Source organism: Armigeres subalbatus, chromosome 3 (assembly GCF_024139115.2).
Source record: "Armigeres subalbatus isolate Guangzhou_Male chromosome 3, GZ_Asu_2, whole genome shotgun sequence".
Classification (NCBI taxonomy): Eukaryota; Metazoa; Arthropoda; class Insecta; order Diptera; family Culicidae; genus Armigeres; species Armigeres subalbatus.
The window spans coordinates 429548559-429571647 of NC_085141.1; the positions used below are offsets into that span (position 1 = coordinate 429548559).

Below are 23089 nucleotides of genomic sequence, written 5' to 3' on the forward strand. Positions count from 1 at the left end.
TGCATTGCACTGCACATTTAGATGCACTTTTATTGCATCTGACGTCCGTTGTAGTTATCGAACGGCATTCGTTAACTGAAAAGTGAACATTTTGCAGTTATCGAACGGCTACTGTACATCCAAATTAGCTAAAAATTTTAAAGGATTATCAGTGGCGTTTCCCTAACCTCAATCTACCTGTGCACTGGATTTAAATTTATAGAATTGGTGTGTGTAAATGCATAGAATAATTAGTTTTTGATTAGTTTAAACGACTCTGATAATTTTATTTTCCATTTGGGCTGTCAAAATATCAAAATTTTCATTTTTTGGGTCAGTGCACAGGTAAAAATTTGGGGTTGTATACAAGACACGACCGCTCGACGTAAACTACGTAAAACCAATTATAGCACACTGAACCAATTATTCCGCTTTATATAGAAGAGAAGGAACTATCCCACCGACACTACCTACTACACAGCTTTAGCAGAATCTCCCACTCTGTAAGGGAGTAGGGATCCCACTGTCTAGCAGCTGGGCCAACCCATTCATACACCCCAGTTCAACAATTGATAATACCCTACAAGAAGGCAATTACCAAGGATTGGAACGCGCTGCATAGAAGATGCATGATGCGACGCGACGCGACAGTGCAATTTGACAGCCTGTTGATAATGATTGTTATTAGTGCTGTCCAATGAGCAGCTCGAAGTTGTTCCCGTCCTGCTCATTCTTTTTTGTCAACAAACGGGCATGAGCAGGACAGGGAGAAACTTCGAGCTACTTCAAGCTCTCATTGGACAGTACTATTCTTTTACGTGAGTCGCGTCGCGTCGCATCGCACGTCGCGTCTACTCTGGCGGGCACCTTAGACGTAGTTTACGTCAAAAGTGAGGTTACGTGACGCCACTGAGGATTATTAAAATGGCAAATGCAATCGGCCCCCACCGAGGGGGTTTGATGAAACATGTTTTTCTCCCTCATTTTATGTTGGGGACCATATTTTTTTTACGCACACCTGTGTAAAATAACCCAGCAAACAAAATGTGAGTCGTGAGGCATTCGTTAGGCACTAGTGAGTGACTGAGAATAAAAAAAACAAACGTTTGATTGAAGCGTTTGAACCTTGTTGTTATTTTTCCACCAATGCGCCAGACGTTAGTATTCGCGAGAAAAAAAAACATGTCGCAGGTGAAATCGTTGCCTCGTTTTAAAAATTAGTGACCGAATTGTCGTGAATTGTGTCGGAAAAGTGTTTTATTTTAGTGTTTATTACAGGGGTAATATGCGATGCATTGCGCCTCCTCTGCATGTAGTATGAAACAAATGTAAATAAACAATCCCACATTTTTTTCGTTAGTCAGCAGTAGTGTACCAATATCATAGAAGATTCCAGTTCGAAAAACGTTACACTTGCCAAGCGGGGTGGCCCAGGGCGGCCCGCCTTTCCCAAGCGGCGTGGCCCGGATAATACATCTTAGGTAGGCTTGATTTGTTCGTGGATGACAGGCTTACCCCCTTGTTTATTATCAATAAATTATATATCGAACGTGATCGAACTTCGTACTTGCCGGTGGCGAAAATAATCGAAAAGTCTTGTTCGTGATCGCGACTCGTAACAAAAGACGTACGGTTCCGTTCCGGTCGGAAGGAAGTTTTTTCAGCCTCCTTCCACTTGCGCTTCAACTCTAGTGAACCTGCGTCCCAGCACCACCTCGGATTTAGTTTATTATGTGCAGAACGGTGTGTGTATGTGGCGCGGTTTATTTGAAGAACTGCTGCTGGCGCTGGCTGGCGGCTCTGAGTGCTGTGGAACCGTTGAGACGTGACAACCAGTAACACTGCGGAAGACGGAATGGACGGAGAGTGTTTGATATGTAGTGCTCCAGTAATTATTCCGCAAAATTTGATTTCACTAGTGAATTTTTGCATCGATCGATGGTTGAATATTTGATAAGTGATGGGTTTTCGTGGAAAATAATTTTGCGTCCTAAAAATGAATTCGTTGCGGAGTATTTCATCCGCGAACCGGTCGGTTTTCAGTGGAAGGTGTCTGGTGAAATCGTAAGTGGAAATTAATTTTCATGTTTATCTTCCGATAGAACCGCTGCTTCTAATGCATTTAGCAGCTAAGATAAGAAATATCTCCAGAAAAGAAATTCATGGAGTGTGAAAAGTGTGGGCAGTAAGGCACGATGAAGTTTACCTGGAAAATATGTGCTTGAGAAGTGATACAGTAATCTATAGATAAAGTTTTATAGCAGGGGTCAAAAACAAAAGGGTATACCTGGTTCAGAGTCGAGAGCCTTTTGGCTCAAACCCCCTCTTCATATCCCCCATCGAAGTAAGTTGATTTGCAAATATCTTGCAGTTTCGATAGATCCAGTGAAATGTGTCTGTAAGTGAGATCGGGTTAAAATATACCGGACGGAGCAAGATTTAGCCAACTCATGCTTAATGTCCTTAATGGGAAGTCCAATCAGTGCATTTTGAATCGTGAGTGGGAGGGGAAGCCTAAAAACGGAATGTGTGTCACGATATTTGTACTACCTACATAGTAGTGCTTGATAGTAGTGGAGAAGATGTTTCGTGCTAAATTGGAATCTACTGCTCCAAGGCACCCTCGAATGATTCAACAAAAGACGATGTCGAAATCTCGCCGTTGTGGTATCACAAACGGTTTTCAGGCAAAGCTAAGGTAGGTAATTATAGATATTTGACATACAATATGAATAGCTGTATTTTTTATTATAATATTTATTCAAACGGTGTGCAGTACAACAAAACATCCTTTCCCTTCGCTCTGTCCATAGCTGCGCTTCGCCAACCATGCCGATGACCTCGTTTTGCTTTGGACGCTAATACCTCGTCATCGCTTGAATCTCTATCTTCAGAAGCCTTGCATTTCAAGATTTTTTTCTTCGTAGACTTACTTATCCGCAAATTCTACCTCTCCAGCCTTATCGTTCAATGTGTCATTCAGCAAATTCCTCTCTTTCGTTTGTAATTTCTTTCGTTTGTAATTACCGTTAAGCGAATTCCTCTCTTTCGTTTGTAATTTTCTGGCCTACATTTTAGGCATTACCAATTTCGCTAATGGAGTTGTTTCAATTTGAGGTTTAGGCAATATAGAACGCTCATCGCATAACAGCATCTGTACCGGCGACAAATACAAGCAATATGCTGGGCTGACATGCTCCACTGAATGGTATCGTACCGCACATTATAATGTAAGAAAGCTGGAGATAGTTTGTAGCGCTCATACAAAATTCTTCCCAGATTCTTCTGGCCCTTTATGATTAATTTTGTGATGGTAGATTTATCTTATATGATCTTCTTCTTCCCTTCGAATGCGAAACACAGAAATTCAGGATCATTTTTTTTTTTTTTTTTTTTTGCTTTATTAATGTGTTTTTTCAATTCAGGATCAATATACTCGATTAAGTTGAAAACCGGAATATGGGACTAGCGAAGTTGGATTTTTCTCGCAATCCGTATGTTAAACCTTACTTCGCTAGTGGCGCGCTAGTCTAATTAGGGCCTAATTAGACTAGCGCACTACTAGCGAAGTTAGGTTTAACGTACGAATTGCGAGAAAAATCCAACTTCGCTAGTCCCCCATTTCGGTTTTCAACTTGACTAGCGATACATTGTTCGATTTGGAGCAGGATTGTTGCAAGAAAACGAACTTTTGACGATGTTGATTACTTGCACGATTACTTTTGACGATGTTGATTACCTGTCTGGCAAATCATAGCCAAGACTTTTGTCAAAAATAAGTTGACTTTCAGCTTCACGTGGCTTCACCGTCAGATTCGTCGTTCTTCATGCCTTCGGTTTGATCATTGGGTTCTTCATTTTTCGTAGCCGCCTGTCGATTGCGACCCCATTGCATACAGTTCCTTTGAAGTAAAACTGCAGTGCACCTTCTCGATCAGTAACCTTCATGCTACCCAAACCCAGGAGAATTTTTGATTCTATCTAGTCCTAAAAGGTTCCTGCGGATGGTGGCTTCAAAAATAATGTTAGCATTCGGTCACGGGTCGTGTTTGGAATCAGTAGAATCCAAGGGCACGACACTTCCGCTTTTATGGAAAAAATCACCAAAAAACCCAAGGGGCACGACACAAGACAATTCTCAAAAAAATTCCCATACTTTTCATCGGATTTTTTGAAATATTTTTTCCGAACGTTACTTTCAGTGTCTTAGATGAAAATAGCTTAAAATAACTCAAATTGGGCTATCTTTCCTGCGTTTAGAAATGCTTAGAAACGGATATTTTAGGATATTTCCGCGTGTAGCACTGTCAAGATGCTGTCAGAATGACAAACAAAGAGGAAATAATATCGTTGGTTTTCTTTTGATACTGTTCTATACAATAACCTCTTTAACATTTTTTGCCAAACTTAAAATACATAATAATTGGTACCGATGTGCCCAAGGATGTCTTTTATTCGCATAGCTGTGCAAAAGAAAATAAATGCATCATCCGTACCGATGTTTTCACATCTGCGGCATTTGAAGAAATTCACCATGATGAACGTGGCCAACGGTACAGAAGCTGGTACAAGGACGGAAGAGTGTGCGCCCCCGCGGGTGTTTCAGTCCAGTACTGTTGGCTGGGTTCACGAAAGATTCTTGTTTGTTTTGGTCTATCTCTTTTGTATCATTTCATGCGTTGTCATAATCAGCTGTTTTTCTAATTTCTCGTGAAAAGGCCTTTTGCCAAAATTGACAAAAACTTGGAAAGGATATAAAAGATTAGAAACAGATATCAAAGAATAGACGATGATAATGCACGCTTAGATGAATTTGATAGGATATTTGAAATAATATTTAGTTTGATAGGTTTTTTGGTGATTTTTTCCATAAAAGCGGAAGTGTCGTGCCCCTTGACTAAATATTATTTCAAATATCCTATCAAATTCATCTAAGCGTGCATTATCATCGTCTATTCTTTGATATCTGTTTCTAATCTTTTATATCCTTTCCAAATTTTTGTCAATTTTGGCAAAAGGCCTTTTCACGAGAAATTAGAAAAACAGCTGATTATGACAACGCATGAAATGATACAAAAGAGATAGACCAAAACAAACAAGAATCTTTCGTGAACCCAGCCAACAGTACTGGACTGAAACACCCGCGGGGGACGCAAACTCTTCCGTTCTTGTTCCAGTTTCTGTACCGTTGGCCAAGTTCATCATGGTGAATTTCTTCAAATGCCGCAGATGTGAAAACATCGGTACGGATGATGCATTTATTTTCTTTTGCACAGCTATGCGAATAAAAGACATCCTTGGGCACATCGGTACCAATTATTATGTATTTTAAGTTTGGCAAAAAATGTTAAAGAGGTTATTGTATAGAACAGTATCAAAAGAAAACCAACGATATTATTTCCTCTTTGTTTGTCATTCTGACAGCATCTTGACAGTGCTACACGCGGAAATATCCTAAAATATCCGTTTCTAAGCATTTCTAAACGCAGGAAAGATAGCCCAATTTGAGTTATTTTAAGCTATTTTCATCTAAGACACTGAAAGTAACGTTCGGAAAAAATATTTCAAAAAATCCGATGAAAAGTATGGGAATTTTTTTGAGAATTGTCTTGTGTCGTGCCCCTTGTCATAAGGCAACATGTTGAAATTCATACCGATTCCTTGTGGCAAATTTTCATAAGGCGTTTGATTGAAAACCATACGTCCATTTTCCTCAGTGGATGAGTTGAGCGATGGATTTTTAAGAAAAATCTTCAAGCTGTTACGTCTGTTTGTCTGTGGTGGAATGTTGTTACATGAACTGAATCAGTGGTGAATTTGTCCGAATGCATGGTTAATTTAACTGAAAATTTGTGGTTGTTTTAAAAACATGGCGTAGTCTACAAAATATTGTGTATCCGGAATAAATTTATACCGCTTTTTATACCGAAGTTGGATTTTTCTCCAGATACAGGCAACTTTTCCAACTTCGGAAGTAGTGCGCTGGATTCCCCTAAAGATGCGCTAAACAACGCATCCATTAGTTTGACAGATAAAACTTCGGAAAAAAGTTCGGTTCGGAAGTCCGGACTTCCGAATTCTAAGTTGGTGCTACGCCGACAATAGTAATTGTTACAATGGAATTTTTTCCTGTGTACATTAAATTTTTTACGTGTATGAATTTTTGCCAAAAAATATCCAGCTTTCCACGCTCGGCTTGTCGCTGTGTAAAAATCAATCGGTCACTGTACTGTTTGACACTAGCTGGATGAGGGGAAGGGAAAAACTAGCAAAAGCTCACTGCGGTGTTCCTGGATGAGGGGAAGGGAAAAAAGGCCTTTTCGCCAGTGAGTTTTCCTCCAGCTAGTGTCAAAAAGTACAGTGACCGATTGATTTTTACACACCGAAAAGCCGCCATTACCGAGCGTGGAAAGCTGGATATGCATGTGTGGATTTTTGGTAGTGTATACGCCTTTTCATGTGACACTGCCGAGACTGCTCTTGTTTACAACCGCTAAACAGGCCCGCAATCCGAAACTGTCACTTTCATAGAAAAACTGTCAATTGACGGTAAAATCAGCTGTTTTTAAACGTCTCATGAAAAGGCCCATATATATAGGGCTTTTCATGTGACACTGCCGAGACTGCACTGTCAATTGACGGTAAAATCAGCTGTTTTTAAACGTCTCATGAAAAGGACCATACCGACTCTTCACGCACACGTGTGTGCTCTCTTCTCGTACGAACCTATAAAATCCAAAACATTGGATGCAGTCAGTCAGTCATGTGTGTGTGTGTGTGTGTGTGTGTGAGGATTTCATGTTTTGTTTTTCTCCGTCGTCATCGTCCGTCAAACTGTCTAAAAAAAAATAATCGCGAAGCAGCAGTGAAATTTTAGATAATTTCCATCTGAAATCGTTCGATAAATAGTGATGCATACATTTGCCGAAACAGGGGCCGGCGTTCCAGCGTTCCTGGCGAAGCTTTGGAGACTGGTGGAGGATCCTGAAACGAACGATTTGATTTCCTGGAGCACGGTAAGAAATTTGGTTGGTTCGAGATAAAAATGGCCGTCGTTTCCAGTGCGAACTTGATTAAGGGGCCGTACACTAATTACGTAAGCAATTTTTCTGGGTTTTCATGCCCCCCTCCCATGTTTGAATTTTCCCAGTAGCAATAATTTTTATACAATTTTTGCCTTTTTCGTACAACAAAGTTGTACCGAAAGTTTATAGGATTACTCCAAAAAACAACTTTTGATGGAAGGCCCGGAGACCTATAGTGTGATTGTGGTGTTATATACCTCAGTTCGACGAACCGAGGTGATGTCTGTTCCAGAGTGTATGTAATTAATGGCCCGTTTACATATGCGCTAGTTCTAGCGGACAATGCACTATCCGACAATACTAGCTCGATATTAGCCCAATGTAAACAGGAATTGTCTTAACTAATAAGCGTTTACATTATGCTAATTTCGCGCTAGTATTGTCGGATAGTGCATTGTGCGCTAGAACTAGCAAATATGTAAACGGGCCATAACCAGGAATTGTCCTCGCTAATAAGCGTTTACATCATGCTAACTTCGTGCTAGTATTGTCGGATAGTGCATTGTACGCTAGAACTAGCTTAGTGATGAACTTTATTTTTGCCTTTCTCGTATACAAAGTATACGTAAAGGCTATATGTTCGCTCCAAAAACGAACTTTTTATGGGAGGCCCGGGGACCCATAGTGTTATATATGGCCCGTTTACATATGAGCTAGTTCTAGCGGACAATCTACTATCCGACAATACTAGCACGAAATTAGACAATCCGAAATCCGACAATTCCTGTTTACATTGGGCTAATATCGCGCTAGTATTGTCGGATAGTGCATTGTCCGCTAGAACTAGCTCATATGTAAACGGGCCATAAACGCTTATTAGCAAGGACAATTCCTGTTTACATGATGCTAATATCGTGCTAGTATTGTCGGACAATGCATTGTCCGCTAGAACTAGCTCATATGTAAACGGGCCAATACCGATCAACTCAGCTTGACGAATTGGAGTGATGTCTGTGTGTGTGTGCGCGCGCAAAAAGTCTAGCTCACTTTTTGGGCACTTATGGCCCGTTTACATATGAGCTAGTTCTAGCGGACAATGCACTATCCGACAATACTAGCACGAAATTAGCATAATGTAAACGCTTATTAGCGAGGACAATTCCTGTTTACATTGTGCTAATATCGCGCTAGTATTGTCGGACAGTGCATTGTCCGCTAGAACTAGCTCATATGTAAACGGGCCATTATCCTTAACCGATTTGCTCGCAACAAGTTGCATTCGATGCAGAATCCTATCCCATTGTTTCCTATTAAAAATTGACTCGATCGAACTATGGGCTTAGAAGTTATGGCCAAAATACTTTTTTTTCATAAAAAAGCACATTAAAAAGTCTAGCTCACTTTTTGGGCACTTATTCTCAACCGATTTGCTCGCAACAAGTTGCATTCGATGTAGAATCCTGTCCCATTATTGGCCTGATCGGACTATGGGCTTAGAAGTTATGACCAAAATTCTTTTTGCCTTTCTCGTATACAAAGTATACTTGAAGGCTATATGTTCGCTCCAAAAACGAACTTTTTATAGGAGGCCCGTATGTGTGTGCGCTAAATAATCTCACTGATTTTTCAGGCACTTATCTTTAACCATTTCATTTCTTAGGCTTTTATCCTCAACAGATTTGCTCGCATCAAGTTGCATTCGACGCGGAATCTTGTCCCATTGTTTCGTATCAAAAAACGGCCCAACGGACTATGGGCTTCGGAGTTATGGCCAGTTTTTACAAGAAAATTTCTTACTCTCTATTTAGGCACTTACTCTCGGCCGATTTGCTCGCAACATTCGACGCAGAATCATGTCCCATTGTTTCCTAATAAATTACTCACTCGCAAAAAACGAGAAAGGGAAGATCCATTAATTACGTAACGCAAAAATTGGGCATTTTCAACCCCTCCTTCCCCCTATGTCACACTTTTTGTATAAAACATCTGAAATTTTTGTATGGACCGTCACACTTTGCTCAACCCCCCTCCCCCCTCTGAGCGTTACGTAATTTGTGGACGTTCCCAAAGGCACTATCACCGCTAGGTGGATTAATCTGGGTTTAATTTAAAAATCACTTTAATAAAGATTAAAAAAAAAAGCTAGAACTGGCTCATATGTAAACGGGCCATAAGAGTAGCGACAATACTAGCGCGATATTAGCACAATGTAAACAGGAATTGTCCTCGCTAATAAGCGTTTACATTATGCTAATTTCGTGCTAGTATTGTCGGATAGTGCATTGTCCGCTAGAACTAGCACATATGTAAACGGGCCATTAGCGCATCTTTAGGCGAATTCAGCGCACTACTTCCGAAGTTGGGAAAGTTGCCTGTATCTGGAGAAAAATCCAACTTCGGTATAAAAAGCGGTATAAATTTATTCCGGATAGACAATATAATCCAATAAACAAAACAATTGCATTTCATAATCTATCATTGATTTGCATATATTATTCAAATGAATGCAAAATGCATTCAAAATTAATTCATTCATAAATGGAATTATGCCGAATTAAGCCGTTTTCAATATTTGAGCCGAAGTTTCTTGGTCTTCGAAGGTCTCTTGCTCGATTGGCTGCTCTTTTTTGACGGTTCGATTGGCGCAAATTACACCTGTAGATATCTGAAAAGATATCGTGTTTTATCATTGAACTTCAAACACCAGGATGACCATGCACAGTGTTGGGAAATGTACAGTAAAACACTGTGATTATGCGAATGTTTACATTTTATCCGGTCAAATTTCACGCCCCGCACAAACCGAAACGGTTTTCCAAAAAAAATGTACGCCTCATTGTGACATTTTTTTGTCGATGAGGCAAACTGTTTTTTTGCTGCTGCGTGATAGTCGAGCCGTCGGTGCGGTCAGCATTTGCATGAGATTTTTTTGTTTCGGTTCGTGCGCAGCGCGAACAAACAGTCATATGTACGTCGTGAAATGAGCGTACAGAAACATTAGTGCTGTCCAATGAGCAGCTCGAAGTAGCTCTCGTAGTTGTAGTAGTTGTTCCCGTCCTGCTCGTTTTTTTTATCAACAAAAGGGCATGAGCAGGACAGGGAGAAACTTCGAGCTACTTCAAGCTCTCATTGGACAGCACTATTAATTATGGGGAGAGAAAATAATAAAATCATGTGCTGACAGTCGTCTGCTTGGTCGTGGCTGCTGCTGCGGCTGCCGTGGTTTTGTTTTTCTGTGACTGCGTGGCAGAATGAATGATAAAAAGAAATGTCAACCGTTCCCGTCCCTGACCATGCATTTTTCCTTGATATAAGTACTGATTGGAATTCCGGTGTAGGCACTTGTTCATAATCTGCAAATAAGATAATGCTTGAAAAAAGTTATAAAAAAATTGAATCTTAAACTTACCTCTTACGTTGTATAACGGCCCTATTGCGTTGAAAACAACATTATCTATATGTAGTATAGTTTTTTTTTCAATCTGAATAATTTGGTTGTGCGTTGTGCGACAACATTAAATTCCTCACTGGCACTATATTGCTATTTTCTTATACATCGATTCGGTTGAAAACAATGTACCAATCTAACATCCCCATAAAAAATCCTCCCGACTTTCCCCCAGACTAAATCGGTTTTCGTCGGTACGATCGACCGATGATAGTCCCGACGAATTTATAGATTGTTTCACCGAGCCTTATGGGATTTTTACAGGGGAGCCATCCGACGCGACGTTAAACGAAATCGGTAGACTAATATCTACTAAGTCGAATGAATAATAGGTCAATTTCCTTTAAAATAATGTGTGATGAAACCAGACGAAATAGAGTGATTAATCGATTTATTGAATTTTATTATTGAGCGAACCAGACCAAATCTGTAGATTGATCGGTGTGGAAAATAATGAATACAGACGAAATAGCGTGATCAATCGAATTATTAAATTTCATCATGGAGTGAATCAAATTAAGTCTATAGATTGATCGGGTTGCAAAATAATGAAATCAGATGATATAGGGTGTTTAATCGGTTTAATACATATAATCATGGAGCAGGTCAGACTAAATCTGTAGATTGATTTATGTGGAAAATAATAAAATCAGACGGAGTTGGGTGTTTAATCGGTTTGTTTATTTTTATCATTTGGCAAATCAGACTAAATCTAAAAATTAATCGGTGTTGAAAATCATGGAATCCGACGAAATATGGGGTTTAATCTGTTCATCGAATCGGGTGGCACGTCCGATCATTCTAATAAAACCAGACACTTTGTAATCGAGCGGGGATGTCTCGAGCTTCACGATTCTGTAAGAAATAATAGTAATTGTGAAGATATCTGGCGGTATTTGTTCCATTCAATCAAATCACGGAAAATCTTAGAACACATAATTTGTTGAGGAAGTAACTACAGTTAGACTCTGAATCCTGGATAAGGTCATGCCTCGGAAGTTTGGTACGCGGATCTTATTTCTATATGTATACACGAGTTTTTCGGAAAATAAAAAAGGTCGCGGTTTAAAATACAAGGGGGCCAAATTCCGGCAGAACTTTGTTCTGAGGTGTATGAGGCCGAATTTACGAACATTAAAACTTCATGATTTTTAAAGCAAGATCACGAAATGTTTGCACGGGTCTCTCTTCTTGGTTTCAAATTGTTACCAAGCTATTCGTTGTTTAGTGAAAAATGAGAATTAAGAGATTGCATTAAAACATATTCACTACCTCTGGGAATCAGTCATTCTAACATATGTTAAAATCTATCAAAATAATCACTTACCTTTATTAACCGCATACTACTCGATCACCGGGATGTTCCGGAATGTGCAACAACCTAAAAATATTTCGAATAAGGTCTTATTCACTTAATTAAATATCAAATACTCACTTTGCTTTACTCTATGTTCATAAACACAGGGACCCGATTTCGTCTATTCAATAATCAGACGATCAAAATAAGCAACAAATACACAATCAATCGATTATTTAACAGATGAAATAGGCACCGATTACTCGCGACTTAATCATACAATAAATCTGGCGACGAAAATTTGTAGCCTACGACAATCGACGTCGTCGGTGAAAAAATAGGTCGATTTGGAAGGCACCCGATTTCATCGGGTGATCGTGAAATTTCGGAGCTGTCAAATTTTTTATGGGGATGTTTTCTTATTCATATAACGTGTTTCAACTGTGAAAAAGCACAGTGACAAAACACGTTCGATTCACGTGCAGCAGAACATTCATCAAGCGTGTAGAGTGTTCTCAGTGCGGCACATACCTATACACAGTTAATTTTTTTCGCTGAGGCCGGCAAAATAAATTGCCGAGAATCCAACAGCTGAGATCTCGGTAGAAATCTCGGTGAAAGTTCAAATTGCCGACTGGTCGTAAATCATATAAAAACACTCATCTGTCAAAAATTGCCGTTCTGCTCGGTAATACATTACCGAATCGATCGGCAAAATGCTTTGCCGAAATTCAGCATATTATTATTTTTTGTTTCATGTTTTAAAATATCAATTCAAAATATATTTATAAATATGTAATAGAAAATTTATTTTCGGTGCTATACTTCTCTTATTGCTAAATAAGTTCAAAATGCAAACACGTATAGGTAAGGTCAACATGACTCTTCATTAGAAACTCTCTGCACAACACACCACGGGACCGTTCCCATGAACATACAACCGTGCATTGCTTCGCGATGTAACATTGGGATTCAAAAATGGTTGTTTCTGGTTTGTTGCACCCAAGTTGCACCTACTCCGCCGCTTCGTATCCCTGATTCCTGGATGGTATCCTAACGATGTCAAGTTTGGCTCCTTAGCACAGAAGGCAATTGCCGTCATTCTGCACACCTTTGCTGTGATTACATAATATGTAATCTTATATCTGTGAGTTGCAAGTAATACAGCGCGCGAAAAATGTTTATTTTTTTGACAGATGGGTTTGCCGAAATTCAGTTAATTTCAAAAATGCCGAAAACTGTGGCAAAAATGATTGCCGAATCTCAGTAGGATAAAGAAGTGTCTTGTTTATTAACGAGATGTCAGTTAAAACAATCTTTTACGGTCTTGTTCGTCAATTTGATTTACAGAGCAAAAAATTGTCGATTAAGTGTGTACGGTTCTCCTAACAGCTGATGAAACTCGTGATTCACGGAGAAAAATGTATAGTAGAAACAACCAATCTGATTAAATTGATCTTAATTAATTATCTAAAAGATAACTCGTCTAGCTCAAACCTTTGTAGGGGTATGTGGCGGGACCATCATCATCATCACCAAAACTTTACTTAGTTTTATTTCAACCAAAATTCTAGGTTGAATTATGCACAAACAAAGCTTCAACATGAATTAACCTAGTCGATTGGTTGAAACAAACAAAATTTTTGAGAATATTTTGCCAGTTTTGGGGTGAATGCAACAAAACATATGTTTGAATCAACCATATTGTTGGTTTGTTCGTTTGACATTCGTGGAAAAACTAACGATTATGGTTGTTTAAAGCAAAAAAAAAGTACTTGTCATAAGACGAGTTTGCACCATCCCATTTAATTCCATCACTTGATTGTACCTTGAAGGACAAGTACAGACACTGAAGACGACCTTACTGTTGAGGTCGAAATACGTATCTGTCAAGGTACAATCAAGTGGTGGAATTAAATGGGATGGTCAGTGGCGTTTCCCTAACCTCAATCTACCTGTGCACTGGACTTAAATTTAAGGAATTTTCATGAAAAAAATGTATAGAATAACTAGATTTTGATGAGTTTAAACGACTCTGATAATTTTATTTTCCATTTGGGCTGTAGAAATAACAAAATTTCATTTTTTGAATCAGTGCACAGGTAAAAAGTGAGGTTACGCGACGCCACTGGGGATTGTATTTTGGCCATAACTTCTGATCCCATAGTCCAATCTGGCCAATTTTCAATAGCAAACAATAGGACAGGATTCTCAGTCGAATGGAACTTGATGCGAGTACAGTCAACTTTCGCTCGTTGGGCTAAACTTGTAGCCCATCTAGTGAAAGACTTTCGTTAGTTGGGCTGAGATTTCATCTGTCAAATCAGCGAATACAATAGAAATTCAGAGCTGCCAACTGCGAAAAAGAAAAAAAAAACTGCCGTTGATGTCATAATTTGACGTCCACCTTCGTTTTAAGTGGGCTACAGCCCAACTAACGGGCGCCCAACTAAATCGCAGCCCATCTAAAGTTAGCCCATCGAGTGAAATTTGACTGTAATTCGGTCAATGCTAAGTTCCTAAAAGTGTGTCTACAAAATTGTGTACACATACACACACACACATACATACACACAAACAGACATCACCTCAATTCGTAAAATGATTGTTTTCAATCCCATTTTGATTGAAAATGTTTTCAATGCAAATAAAAAGGAAAAATAAAAAGCAACACTTGTTCTATGAAAAAATTTTGTTTAAATTTACAAGATAACAATTAAGTACAATTAAGATACAATTAAGTGGAGGAATTCAATGGGATTGTACAAACTCGTCTTATGACAAGTGAAGACAATTCCACTAAAAAGCTCAAAATAATTTTCTTAACAAAAAATGAGAAATAAAGCACGTGAATACAATTTTCTCGTATTCACAACCTATATCGGAGCACTTTTATAAGGTTTCCATGATGGGTACCAGGGTAGAAATATTTCACAGTCAATGCAGTGAAAAACATGGATCTCAGTAAAATCTGCTGTCGCCTTCATCGCCGCCGTGGTGAGTGCGACTGGGTGCAGCCGAAAAGTCATTTCCAACACCGACTATTCAATTTCGCATTCAGCCACTCACAAGTCGCTCTGACAGTTCGCGCCTCACCGTATGACTGTGAGTGGCCAATTTAAACGCGTGGTGAATTTTTTCAATTTGCTGGGTTTTTTACATTTTGCTGTGGTAAATTTCATCTTCGCGGCGCTGTGGGTGATGTGAGTTCTGTTGTTTACTTTTCTGCCTCTCCGGGAATGTGAGGTTGATTTCAAAGCAGGAAGAAAATAAAAAAATGATATAAAAAAACATCACCTTAATCCAGTGCTGCCGAATATTTACAACCCTGATGGGTACTCCGTCTCCGGTTGCTGATATTTTTTTCTGCATGGTCTCAAGAGATGTTGTATGCTATCCATGCTATCCAAACCAATTTCTTTGACTTGACGGCAATTTGTTCCTGAGCTTAACAAGAAACGCATTAGAGACAGTATAACGGTATAACTTTATTATAATGCATCCTTACCTCTTAATACAAATTATTCTAAATTCACGCTAAGTCAATCCACTTTGGGTTTACTTCAAAATATTAAAAAAAAAATGCGTGCGAATCGAATTGAAGTACATTTGAAAATGTGAGGAACAGCAAAAAAAAGCAATACGAATGAGTATGTTTTTCCTGTCTATGTTATCACAAACAACACCCACAACATTTTTGGTTGTCTCGGTTGTTTCAAACTATGCTGGTTTTCTCCGTGTGTGTAGTTCCATTCTCTTTTTTTAGCAGAGTATGGACTTTCTCTCTCTCCTCTCTTTCTCTCTCTCTCCCCTCTTTCTCTCTCTCTCTCCTCTTTTTCTCTCTCTCTCCTCTTTTTCTCTCTCTCTCCTCACTTTCTCTCTCCTCTCTTTCTCTCTCTCTCCTCTCTTTCTCTCTCTCTCCTCTCTCTCTCTCCTCTCTTTCTCTCTTCTCTTTCTCTCTCTCTCCTCTCTTTCTCTCTCTCTCCTCTCTTTCTCTCTGTCTCCTCTCTTTTTCTCTTTCTCCCTCTCTCCTCTCTTTCTCTTCCTCTCTCCTCTCTTTCTCTCTCTCTCCTCTCGTTCTCTCTCTCCTCTCTTTCTCTCTCTCTCTCCTCTCTTTCTCTCTCTCTCCTCTCTTTCTCTCTTTCTCCTCTCTTTCTCTCTCTCTCTCCTCTCTTTATCTCTCTCTCCTTGGGTCCTAGTCCTCGGTCCCCGTGCATTTCAAATGGGGCCGGAATTTTGGATTTACGTGCCCATCGTTTTCCATCTATTTTTAATTTTAAATTAAACAATGTTTCTTTTGACTTTTGAGTCGGAAGACAAACTGACGCGTTCAGGATGATTAAATCCATCGTTCTCTGAGCATGATTGACCGTCCACGGTTGCTACTATGTTATTGCCAGGTCAGCTGTAATTACGCAGAGAACCAACAGGTATGTTTGGGATTGACAACTGGTGACCCAATATGAAGTAATACAGGCGCCGGGCGTGTCAAAATGCAGGTCAATTAAGGAATGGGTAGGAAAATGTTGACGTGATACTCGCTTTGAAGGAAGCCGACGAGTCATCTGCACATCCACGAGAGATCACTGATGGGATTTTGGATATATGGGGTAGGACGTGTAGCGAGGTTAGTTTTGGTAAACGACATGCTGTGTATAAGGTGTAGTTTGATTATCGCGCATTAATTAAATTATAAATAAAAATAAATTATTAATTTAATCACTAACCGCACAGAGTAGAATTTTTAATCCGTAATTACAAGACCATTCTGTGTTTTTAACATACACGTCCTATCGCGCATTTCATGATTCGAACTACTCAAAGTACAAAACAGCACAAAAATTACGTGATTTCTAGACCGTTCTGCGTTTTATATAAACGCGTCCTATCGCGCACTAAGAAATTTAAAAGCTGTTCTACCTTTCTGGTCACGCGACGAAGTGAAAAACTAACAGCCGGTGGCTTCTGCGTACTGAGGATCGCTCTTCTTCGACCAAACCGAGGCGCGCTAATGAAGCACAATCTATCAATTTTCTCACACAATGCAAGCCCGGTGTTATGTTAGCGAGAAACGCAGCACTTCGACCCAACCTACGCGCACTTTAAGGCAAACTTATACCTCGGGATTCATGTCCACGAGTTCTGTGGACATGACGTATAATTCCAAAGGTGCGGGAGTGACGGAATTTCAGCTAGAAAAAACAAAATTCTGGCCCATTTAAAACACGCGGGACCAATCTGGTGGAAAATTTCCCCTATGAGTGAGGCTATCTGTCTATCAAGCATTCTGTACGAGAAAAGTGATACACTTTTCTAAAGCAGTGGGTGGTCACGGTGCCCCGGTAGACCGTTATTATAAAATAAAAATGTCCATCAAAACCAAGTACAGGGCTCGATTTCTGTGGTAATTCTGCACCTCTGTACTAATTTTTTTAAAAATCTCTATGAGGAATCTCGAAAAATCTTGATTTGAAGTTTTTAGTTAAGAAATTTCAAAAGAATCCATATAAGAATCCAAAAATATCACCAAAAACCCTGATTATCCACCTAGATAGATGTCCTTCAATTCTTCATGAACCTGCCAGTCGGAAGTAACCACCAGCTTTGCAGGGTTGCTTTCGGCATTCTTGAAATATGCCCTGCCCATCGTACCCTTCCAGCTTTAGCTACCTTCTGGGTACTTGGTTCGCCGTAGAGCTGGGTGAGCTCTTGTTTCAACCATCACCGCCATACACCATTCTCTTGCATAATGCCAAAGATGGCCCTGCCTAAGCACGCGTTGCCGTTATTAGAACTATAAATATTTGCAACTGACTTATCTTATCAAACTGACTTAAGTATGTTTTTGTATGGCTAACTTGCTCGGGTTTAGTATAAGTGTTGCTTTCAATGTTTAATAGAATGAAAGGTAAAAATTAATTTTAATTTAGTGTTTATGTTCATAATGGAGAGAAGTAAGACCAGAGTTCGTGTAGAATAATAGCCGATCTTTGCTGCCAAATCTCGTCAAAGTTCTAATCAACAGACTAGAAAAAGCATGTTTGATATATAAGCCAAAACATGATAATTCAAGATATGGTACTTTGACGTGAATGGAAGCTGCGGCTTTTTCCAGCTGCTAGCAAAGCCATCAATTGCTTTTCCAAAACCATGCTCGTGTTTCAAAGAGCTGTATCTTGCGTACACTTTTTTGAAATCATTCGGAAACTGCTGATTGAAATATTAATTAGAAAATTGTTAATGTTTAAGCAGAGTAATGCCGTAATCCGAAAGATCGGGATTCTAGTGAACTCTATGCAATTTGTTGATACCTCATCTATACTTGGTTCACCCATAAATTTACTCAACATGGCGCTTCTCGAGTAACTTTAAAATCGTATTAACAATTCCGAACTAGATGTGTAGTGACGGAGATAAGCAAAGGTTCATTTTGTTTCTTTTTTAAAGTGTTTTTAAAAGTTCAAAAATTTAATATTTCTTCATCCCGAAAATCCAAAAGAATATGCACAAAGCTTGTCAATTTTTTTCTTTCTCTTGTGCATTTTTCCTGATGTTTTCCTTGGTTCTCGAGATCTTATTCTATATGCCGAGCTCACTCGTAGCTTTTCCTTACCGCCATCTTTGGAGTCATTACCAGTCCGATGATTCTTTTGCGGGGAAATCTCAGAATATGATAAAGCTCCGTCAATTCAATTGTTACAGTATCTGCCGAAGATCTAACCTCTTATATAATACTAAACAACTACACTACTTTAAACAAATATTTAAGCTGTTGGTTTTTTTCATCAATTTTTTCCATACTCCAATCTTTACTTCTGATGCTCGAATACATTTGTGAATACAATAAAAAAATACAAACTTTAATCTGAATGGCATTCAACAAAGAATCTGCAGCCTGCATGTGAATTCATGAATGGTTTTGAACATAGCATTCTTGAAGATAGACGGCTTCAAGCCATACAAAAAACATACCTAAGTCAGTTTGGTGAGCTTAATCAGTTGTAAAAATTTATAATTGTAATAAAGGCAACAAGTGCAAACTGGTTGAAAACAACTTGGACCACTTTTTGGACGGCTTTGAAGGTATTTTGGGGATATTATTGAATTAAAATATAGATTCTCTTGAAATTTCTTGATTAAAAACTTCACGAGATTCCTCCTAGGGATTCTTTTTTAAAAATTGGTCCAGAGGTGCAGAATTACCACAGGAATCGAGCCCTGTACTTGGTTTTGATAGACATTTTTATTTTATACTAACGGTCTACCGGGGCACCGTGGTGGTTTTACATATTTCTTTACAAAACTTGTTGTTATCCGATCGTTAAAATGGCGTGGTTATTATTAATACTAGGCGAATCTGCCCGATCTTGCTCGGGTTATTTTTTTACCTGACTGTCAATCATTTAGTTCACTGCAGCGTCGTCTTCTAGATTGATTTCCGTACAAACTTGATGGTTTTCTTCAGAAATCATGAAAACGTAGTATTTTTATATTTGTTCAACTTTCCCTGGGAAATGTTCTATCTTTTCATACATATAAACACAGCTGAACCCAAGACGAATCGTTTTGTGAGAAAATCTTGCAAATAGGTTCATCCGTTCGTGAGTTATATTGCCTCAAAGGAAATGTAAATTTATTTTTACCTTTTACAACAAAATTGTACCGAAAGGCTACCATTTCACTTCAAGAACGAACTTTTTATAGAAGGCCCGGAGACTCATAGTGTTATAGACCAATCGACTCAAAGAGCTGAGCAAATGTCTGTCAGTCCGTGTGTTTTTTTTTTCAAAGAGTAATGCATTATCCACTGATCCAGCACACGCGTAGTAGTTGCCAAGCTACCACATGGCAGTGTACTAGAGTGTGGGACTCCCACCCATTAAACCCTCCTTGGGCACCAACCCAAATTTCCCCCCGGGACAGCTTTCCAGCATTACTTCTGGAGGATGGGCTGTTCTTAATGTGCTGATTCACACAGGCACTCACACCATTTGAGACTTACTTGGACGCTCACTCTACCACTCCACTGCCATGCTTCGAGGAGTCAACAACGGGTACTTCCTGGGCCTACAGATACTACGCTAAGACACTCCTACCTCAGCATGTGTAGTCTATACATAAACTTCAGCCATGTCTTGGGGTGACGCGGTTACCCGCTACTACACTCCTTCATCAGCACAGGCCGATCACTCAATCTTCTGCCGAAGCAGACCACGCGATACCCTGCACTAAGGATACTGGTCGTAGACTATCATACGATTCTCTTTAGAAATTTCGCCAATGAAATGCATTTCATACGACAATCTTATGAAAAATTTTAAGTTCGTTTAAAAAAAATGTAACCGGGTTTCAAACCATGGACGTCGTGATTAGGAGGCGTGTGATCACACCACACGTCCACCGACGCTTCGAGGAATTGTCTTGTCGGATATCCAATAAAAAGGTAGATTTGACCAAAATAAGATCTTGAGATTTTCATAGTTCAATTCTTATGAAACATACTCATAAGTTTTGTCGTATGAAAATCTTACGACCAGTATCCTCACTGTACCGAAGTAGGGACACTCCCCGTGCACCACTTGTGCCTCACTGTGGGTGTGTGGATTCAACCCAATGTCACTCGCCCCATGTTAGTCTTATTTGGGTGCTACCCCTAACACTCCACTGGTATTCCTCGAGGTGTCAATAGCGGTGTAGGGACCAATCAACGATAATACGCTACGACGCGCAGTCCACACTAAAATTTCAGCCGTGCAATAGTGGTAATGAACTATGACGCACTCCTGCCTCAACACAAGCAGATCACTCTGCTGAAGCAGCACACGCACTACCCACCCGAAGTAGGGACGCTCCCCTTGTTAATTGGGTTGCGGACACATATAGATTTTTGTAGAGGTTTAACAGGTGCCAAACCCCACCAGGCAGGCCCCCTAACGCAGAAGCCGTTGGGAGGGGTCGTAAAGCCCTTGAACATAGTCCCCGCTGCTCCTGATGTGTGTCCGTGTGTGTATGTGTGTGCACACGAGACATGCACAAACATTAACCAATCACAGATTTACATGTACCGCCATCGGGGGTGACAATGGGTCTGAGGGGTGAGAATGGGTCATCGCGTCTGGAGGTCGTAGAACAAAATCGTTCAAAAAGGTCTCTTATATTTTAGTCTTTTTTCCCTCAGACACTTTCAATCCATTATACAATAATTCTAAGTAGTTGAAACAGTGACCCATTCTCACCCCCATTTGACCCATTGTCACCCCCCGACGACGGAAACAAAGTTTTTTTTTGACTCAGTTGATCGCAAAGGCCATATACGCCTGTCACTGGCGAACAAAGCTCGTGTACTCTGCATCGAAGCTTAGAACCGGTGTTAGGGTGCAATCGTTAATGCAAACATTTTTTATGTTCGGTTAGTTACTGCAAATAAAGGCCCTATAAAGCAGGTATCTCAAACATACCATATCAGAAAAATATATAAAGCTCTCCTCATCGTTATAATGCTGCATGAATGAGTGTTTAATTTTGATAAAATATCGAAAACAGAAGTGTTCATAAAAATTGCCTCGCCATAACAAAAAGGTGGTAGAGAATTAACACGATTGTTTACAGTTTAGATTCAAATCCAGATATCGCACATATCAGGAGTGGGATACAGTGCTCCGCCTTCTCCACCTGGTTGATCGCAATTGAATTTTGCCCAAATCGCGTGAATAAATAATTCAATATTCAAGAAATTTTAAAAGTATCCTTAGCAGTGAAATGATTTTAATCGAAATAATTGCTGTTTCAGCTATCGCTTTTAAAAGTTTACAGGCGAAAATGCAGATGGCACTTCTATAATAGGCGTGTGCAAAAAACGCCAACAGCTGTTATTTAGATAACCCTAGCATGAGCTTTTCGACGATTATGGCAAATACTGAACAAAATAGCTCGCTCTAATTAAGTTCTCCAAATGAGTAGAAGTGTGCTTCATTCCGATGTATGCCTCTCAAAATGTTTGTGATATTTTTGCTGCAACTAGATTATTGCTCTTTTCACAATTGTTTAGCTTTCTGTGATAATCCTTCTCACCCCGTTTTCGAACTTCGCACTGTCAACCGCTTTGAGACGATGATGAAAACAAACTTATTTTATTGTTGACTATCGAAATTGCTAATTGTCAGATGCAAGGCCAATCAAAATAAGGTATTTCAAAATAAATATTGTATGGAAAAATTAGGTAACCTTATTCAGCAGTAACCTTGACGCACTGCGAAATCGAGTGCGAGATTCGACTGTTATAATCATTTATTTGGGGTAAGTCTAAATAGGAGTAAATGTCGCAATATTACCCACTTTTTTTTATACATCCTACACACTGACATTAGTGTTGGTGCTTCTGGCTTTGAAGAACTCAATTCAATTGAAATAAAGCCACTAAAGCTTTACTGGTGTTGAACTTAATTTTAAGATTAAAAACCCCTGATTAATCCACCTAGCGGTGTTGGTGCCTTTCTCGTGCAAAAAAAATATTGAAAAATATGAGTGAGTGTTTTTTAGCGTGTTTTGCGCATAGAAAATAGTATTATGGTTATAACTTCTGATCTTATAGTCCAATCTGGTCAATTTTCAATAGCAAACAATGGGACAGGATTCTCAGTCGAATGGAACTTGTTGCGAGTAATTCGGCCAATGCTATGTTTCAAAAAGTGTGTCTACAAAATTTTGTACAAATACACACACACACACACACACACACACACACACACACACACACACACACACACACACACACACACACACACACGCACACACATACATACACACAAACAAACATCAGCTCCATGACGCTGCGCGAGACAAGGTTTGTGTGAGCAACCAAACAATTTGCGTGAGAGCTGCTGCGTTGCGAGTGGCTGCCTTCGGTTATGCGTCGTATCCGAGCGGGAGCAAATAATGGCTCAGTGTGGCAGCGCTGCGCGTACACTGCTGCGTGCACTTTTCTGTGCTAATGAATTGGCGTGCTAAGTGCAGTATACGAGCGTAGTTCAATAAATTGGTTTGCTTGTTTGGTGTTTTTGGACAATGGATTATTTACGTGAAGATGAAGGTCCCACATATGCGGCTGCAGAAAATATATTTTATTTTTTTTTATTTTTCACTTGCAGACCCGCCGAACTTCGTTTCGCCTAAAATTGATTAATTCTCCGACTTATTCTCGAGTTATGAAGAAATTGGTGTTTCAATTGGGGAGCCTCCCTTTCCAAATGGGGGAGGGGTCTCGAACCATCTTAAGAACCTTCCCCGGCCCAAAAAACCTCTGCATACAAATTTTCACGCCGATCGGTAGTTTCGGAGTCT

General features: G+C 39.6%; 2 protein-coding genes across 5 annotated transcripts in view; both read left to right on the top strand.

Moving 5' to 3' along the window:
- Positions 1-1504: 1504 nt before the first annotated feature.
- The window catches only part of LOC134227547 (zinc finger protein 423 homolog), a 270345-nt gene continuing 248760 nt past the window's right edge, over positions 1505-23089 (top strand). The window contains exons 1-2 of the mRNA XM_062709120.1: positions 1505-1867; positions 2351-2677. The gene's annotated coding sequence lies outside the window, so the exon portion shown is untranslated. The remainder of the gene's footprint in view (positions 1868-2350; positions 2678-23089) is intronic.
- Positions 6757-23089, top strand: part of LOC134227534 (heat shock factor protein) — a 39686-nt gene continuing 23353 nt past the window's right edge. For 2 of the 4 annotated variants that reach the window (XM_062709096.1, XM_062709098.1), the window contains exon 1: positions 6757-6995. In XM_062709096.1, coding sequence (XP_062565080.1) covers positions 6891-6995 — 105 coding nt within the window. In that variant the 5' untranslated portion in view covers positions 6757-6890. The remainder of the gene's footprint in view (positions 6996-23089) is intronic. The other 2 variants (XM_062709095.1, XM_062709097.1) reach the window with 2 other exon arrangements.